The sequence below is a fragment of the Arachis stenosperma genome, chromosome 9 (genome assembly GCF_014773155.1).
Source record: "Arachis stenosperma cultivar V10309 chromosome 9, arast.V10309.gnm1.PFL2, whole genome shotgun sequence".
NCBI classification, from domain to species: Eukaryota; Viridiplantae; Streptophyta; class Magnoliopsida; order Fabales; family Fabaceae; genus Arachis; species Arachis stenosperma.
The window spans coordinates 52,527,280-52,536,384 of NC_080385.1; the positions used below are offsets into that span (position 1 = coordinate 52,527,280).

A 9,105-nucleotide genomic window follows, 5' to 3' on the forward strand; every position below is an offset into this window, starting at 1 on the left:
ATACCAAGTTCTTCAAGAGCCTTCATCTCTTGAACCTGCTGTGGAAAGACTCTCCCAAGCCACTTCTTCCTTTATGCAAAAAATTATAAGATTTCATAAAAGAAACAAGAATAAACCTCAAAAATCGAGAAATTTCTATCTGAAATTTGGAAGTGCAAGTGGAGCATGTTGCCAAACAACTAGCAAAAAGGTAAAATCTTATAGAAGAATGTAAGACAATTTATGTAAAGGGTCCATATCTTTGCAAATTAGAAGAAACTGTAAGGAGGAATTAGGCTAATCCATTAAGCCAAGAAGTGCCAAATAAAATGGCTCTAAATAATTCACCCCAACAAACAAGGAAGAAAAAGAAAAGAAGCCAGCATATACCTGTTCAACAGAGAAGACATTCTCAAGCAATCTGAAGGAAATAAGCCCCACCATGTGCGTGTACAAAATCTCACTGAAAAAAGATTCTAAACCTGTAGTGCAAACACAAAGAAGACTTAATCCAACAAAGGTAGTTGTTTACAAAGAGGTAATTATAAGACTGATAAATTTACATTCATGGTATTTCTTTGCTCTAATTGGGTGAATTTTATCAACTTTCCATATACTTATTCAATGAAATAGCATGGTTTTGTAAATTTTCCATAAATTGTGCTCAAAAGTGAAAACATACTTTTTAGGCCTTTATTTGCTAAATTTTATTCACTTTAATTCCATTTGATACCTTGATGTGTTTGTTGAGTGATTTCAGGACTGTAAGGCAAAAATTGGATTGAAGGAATGAAAAAAAAGCATGTAAAAGTGGAGAATTCATGAAAAAATGGAGTTTGGAGCTTTTCAGCAAGTGTGGGTGCGCACAACTATGTGTGCGTATGCACAAGTGGAAAAATCAGAAAGTGTGCATGCACACACGTCTGTGCGTACGAACAGGTGCCAGCACGTGACCTCATTAATGCAATTCGCTGGCAGTGAATTTTGGGCCTCCAGAACCCAATCCAACTCATTTCTAAAGTTATTTCAACCCAAATTCAAGAGGAGGCAAGGGAGGAGCAATTAGGTTTAGATTTTTCCATGTTTTTGTCTTAGTTTCTAGAGAGAAAAGCTCCCCCTTCTCTCTAGAATTTAGGTTTTCTTAGTTAATTTCTCTTTAATTTCAGTTACTAATTCTTGTTTTGATGTAGTTTCATTTATGTTTTCATGCTTTATTTTTTTAATTTTTCTTGTTCTTCTTCTTAATTTCACTTTTATGTCACTTTTTATTTTATGAACATTCTTGTTAACTTTAATTTCAATTAATGCAATTTGATGCTTTTATGTTTATTGTTATTTATTTGAGTTGTTATTATTGTTTTCTTGCACTTGGTAGCTTTAGATTTTATTTTGATTGCAATTTAATATGCTTTATTTTCATGCACACCAAGTGTTTGATAAAAATACTTGGCTTAGTCTTTACTTAGTTTTTCCTCACTCTTGGCTTGAAATTAAGGACTTTAGTGATCTTGAGTCAATGATGTCCACTCTTGATTGATATATTAGAGTAGCTAGTTGATTTGGTTTCCACTAACTCTAAGTCTCCCATTAATAGAGTTGGCTAGGACTTGTGGATTGAAATCAATTATGCCTATTTGAGTTATCCTCAATATTAAAGTTGACTACGAAGGATTAACTCTTCATAATCATCATATGTTTGTTGTCAATGGATAAGATAGGTAACCTTAACTCTCAATCCTTGCCAAGAGGTATCTTAACATTTGAATTTCCCTTTTCTTTGATTAATTTCCTTGAATTTAATTGCTTTGATATTTAGTTATTGCATGCTCGTTTACTTTCTTGCTATTTACATTTCTTGTCCCTTGCCATCAACCCCACTTTCGTCATAGCCAATAATTGATGAGCATTCCATTGCAATTCTTAGGGAGACAACCCGAGACTTAAAACTCCCAGTTTATATTTGTTCGAATTGTGACATTTTATTTAAACTTTGACTGATGGTCAATTGTTGGGTTTGAACCGAAGAAATTCTATTTAAACTTCGACATCTTTTATTTATATTTCATTTATGTTGTCATACTTTATTGTCTTAATTCTCTTAGTTCTTCTTCTTAATTTCTCTTTTATGTCACTTTTTATTTTATGAACACTCTTTTCAACTTTAATTTCAATTAATGCAATTTGATGCTTTTATGTTTATTATTATTTAATTGAGTTGTTATTATTGTTTTCTTGCCACTACAAGAAAATAAGTTTTCTACCACACTTTAAAAGCATGCCGAAAAGTGCAAAAAAGCGTGCCGATAACTTTTTGCCACGCTTTTTGAGCTATCGGCATGGTTTTGAAAGGGTCACACTGCCAGCGTGTCGGTTGCTCTATCACCACGCTTTTGTGGATCTATTGGCACGTTTTTTTGTTGGCACGCTTTCATCTCTTGCCACGCTTAAAAAGCATGGCCATAGGTCTTATCCTATAGGTGATCCTGCCGGAAGTGGTTCAATATACCTGCAAACACAGTGAATTCACTAAGAATCAAGAAACAAAAGGTGATTAGGGATAAGTTGGATCATCACAAATTCACAATCAGCTGCTATCATAAAGTTAGATACTTCATATGGAAGCCATTAGCCCAGAACCACAGCAAAGAGAAGCAGGCTTTAACCAATTTGTTTTAAATCTCAGGATTATTACACGTTTATTGAGAAAAGAAAAAGGATATTTATACAAAAGGATAAGTCTGGAAGTAAATGAAAATCCCTATCTAAAATTTGATTGCCCTTGAATACCAACAAATTTCTGTTCCTAAGAGACATGCATTTAGTTTGGATGACATTGTTTGAAAATCACGATGTATACTTTCTTTGTTTATTAATTCAGAACACCTTTTATTTAACAAAACTTTCTTGACTAACTTTAAAATTTTTTAATAATGCATCAACTTAATTTTATTTCTAACTACACAGAAAAGAATATAAAATGAGATACATTTGTTTAAAAACTAACATGGACAAAAATGCCTCTTTTGTCAAGCGCTTATATTAAAAGGAACATCTCAAAAAGTAATTTATGAATAAACAATTTGCTGAAAGATTAATATAAGTTACTTTTTTATCTTTTAGAAAGTACTTATTGAGCCTAATACAAAAAATATATAATTACAGACTACAACGGCATACTTATCTTGTAATATTCAGTAAGTCAAGAGTGAGTCACAGTCATTATATTTCTTGCAAGGTTGGTTCACATGATTTCTATGCTCCAACCATAGGGTATTGAAAATTGTAATCGCAATTAAACATTTTTTGGAGTTATATCTTTGATGCTAACAGTTTGTCATTAAGTATCTCTCCTAAAGTTGTAATTATTGTAATTGGATAAAGGTAAACTATGTCATTGCAAGTACAACAAATTTGCCAGTTTTATGATCTAGATAAATAGAATAGAACATTACCTGCCCACTCTCTGGGTCTAAACCAACACGGAATGTAGGATCCTCTTTCTGGAAGCGATTCAAAGCTTTTGAAAACTACAAGTGATATACCAAGAAAATCAAATACTTGATAAGCTGGGACAGGGTGGTCAGTGTGTTACATAAAGAAACTACTTACTTGCCCTCCAGAATCTTTTGAAACTGGCTGTACAGCTAATGACATTACAGGTTCAGGAACATTCATGGAACTCATTGTGTATTTAACAAATCCATCAGTAAACGTATCTCCTAATAACCAATGGATGGAAAAAAGATAGACAAGTAACATGTATTAAGGCCAATATAAAACTAACTTAGGCAACATATTACTACAAGATTAAGTTCAAAATAGAGTATAATTCATTCTCTACATCAATAGGCAGAGACTGCTAACAACAAAAGACTCAATTATCAGAAATTCAGAATGTTTAATAGCTATTGAGAAGGACTGACGTAATTAAGCCTTAAAAGTTTGATCAAACTATACAATTAGAGCCTTACAAATTAATTTAAAAGATTTAACTTAAGAGTTTCCTATGGGCATTGGTTAAGAGAGAAAATAGAAAAGTTTTGGTTTTCATTAAGTGCACAGAAAAATTAAAAAAATTAACATTTACTTGTTCTTATAGTATTCTTAGCAGGTGCCTTAACACTTGTTACCAAGACCCTTAATTAAATCTTGAATAAATAAAGGTACAATATAGGATTCCAGACATCAATAGGTTAGGGCAAGGACAAAAGACGAACCTGATGCACAATCAACACCAAATACAGCAACTATTTGCCTCATGAGCCTCTTGAATGTCCTGCAAGTTGGATATTAAATATTAACTATATTTAAGTATTGAAATATATTAAACAGTCTTCGTAACAAATCAAGCAGGGAAAGGTACCCCTACCAAGTTACTCTATAGCAAAAATAATAGCTTATAACCTACCCAACTAAAGTTACTCTATAGCAAAAAACCCTAAACCAAATATCATATTAGAACAAAAATATAAATTTAGAAAAATCAGAAAAAAAATGAAGAACCAAGAAAATCAAAACAAAAAATCAAATTCAAAAACAAATAATCAGATCAAAAAAAATTTTGAACAGATAATTTATCACGGTGCTGCGAACGCTGAACGTGGCTAACGGAGGTGCGACGAGTGAAGGAGATGGAGACGGCGGCGCGACGACTTCAGAGAGGGAGACGGCAATGCGGCGGGTGCTGAACCATGGAGGGAGGAGTGACGATTGAGGGTTTGCGAGAGAGAGTGAGCGTCGACGGAAGGTTTGCGATAGAGAGTGAGCGCCGAGGGAGGCCTTACTAGAGTGAGTCACCGCCGAAGGAGGGATAGGTGTTTACAGGAGAAACGGAAGGAGCGCTGACACAGGGAACATCGGTAGAGGTGGCACCTACGGAGGGGTTGCTAGAGAGGGTTGGAACGAGGTTGATCAACGAGTGTTATTGGGGGAGAGAGTGAGAGCACCGGCGATGAGCTTTATGTTAGGTGAAGAGCGCCGCCGCCGTTAGGGTGATGAGCTCTGTGTTAGGGTTTTCGCTTTTAAGGCATTGTTTCAAAGAAGAGGAGGGTATGTTTCGAAGAAAGGAAGAAGTGTTGTTAGGGGGTTGTTGTGTAAACTGTTTGTTTCGAATTAAGAGGGGTGGAATTTTTTTTTTTTTGGAACTTTGTGGCCATATTTATAAAGCGTGTCAAAAGATTTAGAGGAAATGGCCACGTTTTAAAAATGTAACGATAATGAAACTATTTTGCCACGTTTTAAAAGCGTGTCAATTTTCTTCTATGGCCACGTCTTTTTAAATGTGGTGATAAAAAAGGGTGGCCAAATTTTAAATAAGTGGTCACTCTCATAAAAGCGTGCCGAATTCTCTCTATGGCCACGTTTTTTAAACGTAGCAAAAAAAGCATGGCCAAATCACAAATCAATAGCCACCCTCGCAAAAGTGTTCTCATAGACCACTTTTGGGCACGCTTTAAAAGCATGGCAAGAAAAAAGGGTGCCGACAGGCCTTTTTTCTTGTAGTGTGCACTTGGTAGCTTTAGATTTCATTTTGATTGCAATTTAATATGTTTTTATTTTCATGCACACCAAGTGTTTGATAAAAATGCTTGGCTTAGTCTTTATTTAGTCTTTCCTCACTCTTGGTTTGGAATTGAGGACTTTAGTGATCTTGAGTCATTGATATACATTCTTGATTGATATATTAGAGTAGTTAGTTGATTTGGTCTCCCATTAATAGTGTTGGCTAGGACTTGTGGATTGAAATCAAATTATGCCTATTTGACTTATCTTCAATGTTAGGGTTGACTAGGTGGGATTAACTCTTCATAATCATCATATGTTTGTGGTCAATGGCTAGGATAGGTAACCATAACTCTCAATACTTGCCAAGAGGTTTCTTAGCATTTGAAGTTTCCTTTTTCTTTGATTAATTGCCTTGAATTTAATTGCTTAGATATTTAGTTATTGCATGCTCATTTACTTTCTTGCTATTTACATTTCTTGCCCCTTGCCATCAACCCTAATTTCCTCATAGCCAATAATTGAGCATTCCATTGCAATTCCTAGAGAGATGATCTGGGATTTAAAACTCATAGTTTATAATTGTTTTGAATTGTGACATATTTTATTTAAACTTTGATTGATAGTCAATTGTTGGGTTTGGACTATATTGGCAACGGAAAAATTCTATTTTGAGAGAAATTTCTAACCCACTTTAGGTAAACATCAAATACCTAGAATAATTAGATAATTAGTTATTAAATTAAAATAGTTAAAACGCGTCCGGACAGAGTCGAAAATCAAAACTTAGGAATTTAAAAATTTAAAGATGATAATTGGATTTAGTGGATTTTTCCGAGTGGGAACATATAAGGTATTTTGGAAAAAACACGTAAAATGTATATTGGTAAATTAACTGACAGTACCGGCTTAAGTATGCACGATACTGCGAGTGAAACTATTAATTATGAGTGAAGAGGGTTAAGAAATTGAAATTTATAATTTGGAGAGGTGAAAATCATTAGAATACGAATTAAACACCAATCTTAAAGGTTTTGAACTAAAATTGGGCCAACAGACTAAAACAAGTAAATCGGGTCCACATGAGAAGAGAGATTCGAAATCGAGAGAAGCAAAAAGAGATGAGAGAAAACCCTGACCACCTTCACCTTCAAACCTCCATAACTTTAGTTATGGAGCTTCGATTGACGAGCCGTTTGCGGCCATATGAAACTTGTCTCTTCCTCTTCAATTATATCAAATTATTTTGGTGAGTAACTTGAAATTCTAGCTTCAATTTCTCATTCAAAACTGAAATCACGTTTTTTATTTGGGTATTGAGAATTTTTAGTGACTTTGATGTTATAAGGATTTTCAAGCTTATGCTCTTGGTGGTATCCATCACTAATTTCAGTGGGTAAATGTAAGGAACCATTTTTCTCTCTTAGTTCATCAATTTATGAAAATACTAGTTTTTAATATTATATCAAATTGTGTAATATGATGTTAGATTGAGTAATTGAAAGCTTGACTTGATGGAACTTTGAAAAAAAAAAAACTTGGAAGCTTGAAATTGTGATATTACCAGAAATGCAACTCAGAGGCTGTGATGTGGAGCAATGGATGAGCCATCGACGCTTACTAGAAAATCTAAGGAGGTATAAATTTTCTGTTTTTCTGTGGTTTACATGCACATTTAATGACAAGTGAGATGAAGACTTAGGGTTTGTTTGGGCGCCATTTTCGAAAAAGATCTTTTACAAAAGTAAAAATAATTTTATATTTGGATATTTTATGTAAAATGATCTTTTTATTTATCAATTATGTTTGGGTAAAAGAAGATAAAAATACTTTTTTGTTCATTTATTATGTGAAAAATATCCTTTTTTAGGAAAAAAGATCTTTTAAAAAAAATGTAAATTGTAACTTCTTAAAAAAGATATTTTTTATTTTTCTAGTGCTTTTATTTTTACTATTAGAAATTTGTTAAACACACTAAAAAAATCTTTTTTCATTAAAAATATATCTTTTTTTATCGATTTAACGGTGCCCAACAAAGCACTTATTTCAGACTTTAAAGAGATGCAAATTATAATTTTGAAGTTTCTTCTTGCATCTATTTTCTGTCTACAATTGTATTTAGATTTCTGTATGTGGAATTACTGATTAGTAAATGTGATTCATAATAACTAAAAAATCAATCATTGGCCTAGCAGGGTGGGAGATATTATGAGAAATAAAAAAAAAATTTGTTGATTCGATGGATGAACCTTTCCTAAATGCCATTTGTGAGAGATTAAGACAAAAGAGATACATAAAAGGAAGTAGAATATTAAGTATAGGTGGTCCTAGTAGATAAGATGATATTTGCAGTGCGAGAAAAGCTCGAGAGCGTAGGAAAAAATGGAATAAGACTTTTGTTATCTAAAAAGAATATTTGTGGCAAAGAATTTTTTAAATGATATCTAGTAGAGGTGTGCATGGTCCGGCCCGGTCCGAAGATCTGGTCCGGCCCCGAACACTTTAGGGGTTAATTTGGTGTGATTTCATCGGGTCTAGGATCGGGTAAGGGTCTCAAAAATAGACCCGGTCATTATTTCGGGTCGGGTCCGGGCCATAACTCGGGTCACCCGAAATTGGCCCGGTGGCCTGGTCACCATACACAATAAATATTTTGTATTATTAGTGATGGATGATGGGTATTATTATGTGGAATTTAAGTATTGTAAACCTTAATATTTTGTATTATTAGCCATTATATATAAGACTATAAGTTAATGTTTTATATTTAAAATGCATAAGACTTTAGACTAATGTATAATATTGTGTTATTTGTATTGATTTAAATATTTGGTGTTATTAAGCAATATTAGTATTGATTATGGTTATGCTTTAATTTTAGAGAAGACTTGGTTCATGTTATATTTTTCTAAGTGAATTTTACCATGTCAAATAGTGGTTGGAGTTTTAGAAATTTAGATACTTTTACATGCTAACTTACAAGAAGGTATCAAGGTAATATAGTGTTAACGGCCCGGTTTTCACCTGGTATAGTTGTGGCCCGAAAGGGTATAGGTTTCATCGGGTCTAGGGTCGGGTTCGGGTCTCATAAATGGACCCGGTACATATTTCGGGCCGGATCTGGGTCACATCAAACCCGATTTCACCCGACTCATGCACACCTCTAATATCTAGAACATTCTTCTGTTATCACAGGTATTATAACAAACCTAAAAAAATATTTTTATTAGAGTATATTTCATTAAAAATTGTAATATTCAGCAATGTTTCTAGTAAATTCATAGATTAATATATCTAAAATTATAAATACAAAAAGTTTGTTTCTAAGATAATTTTTTTTAATTGACATTTTTTAAAATATCTTTTAAAAGAATAAAAATAAAATAATTTGATATTTAGATACTTTATATAAAAATATTTTTTTTATCTATTAATTATATTTTTAGGTAGTGGTAAATGGACCGATTTGGACGATGAGAGGTCACCCAACCTTTAAATCGGTCCAGATTGGTCACAGGACCAGACAAGGTACATAATCGGTGCAAACTGGTTTGAGATGTGAAGTTTTCACCAAAATCGGAGAATTGGCAGTTTTCAAAAACCTAGATCGGTTCGCTTTTATCT

The 9,105-nt window shown here is 33.3% G+C and overlaps 1 protein-coding gene across 1 annotated transcript; it reads right to left on the bottom strand.

Annotated features, from left to right (window-relative positions):
- Positions 1-2,131: 2,131 nt before the first annotated feature.
- LOC130947268 (elongation factor G-1, mitochondrial-like) lies at positions 2,132-5,075 on the bottom strand. The gene is made up of 4 exons (XM_057875927.1): positions 4,197-5,075; positions 3,589-3,698; positions 3,432-3,506; positions 2,132-2,485 (listed from the first exon to the last, which is right to left on the bottom strand). The coding sequence occupies exons 1-4, from the start codon at positions 4,237-4,239 to the stop codon at positions 2,477-2,479; spliced, it is 237 nt and encodes a 78-aa protein (XP_057731910.1). The 5' UTR covers positions 4,240-5,075; the 3' UTR covers positions 2,132-2,476.
- Positions 5,076-9,105: the final 4,030 nt, after the last annotated feature.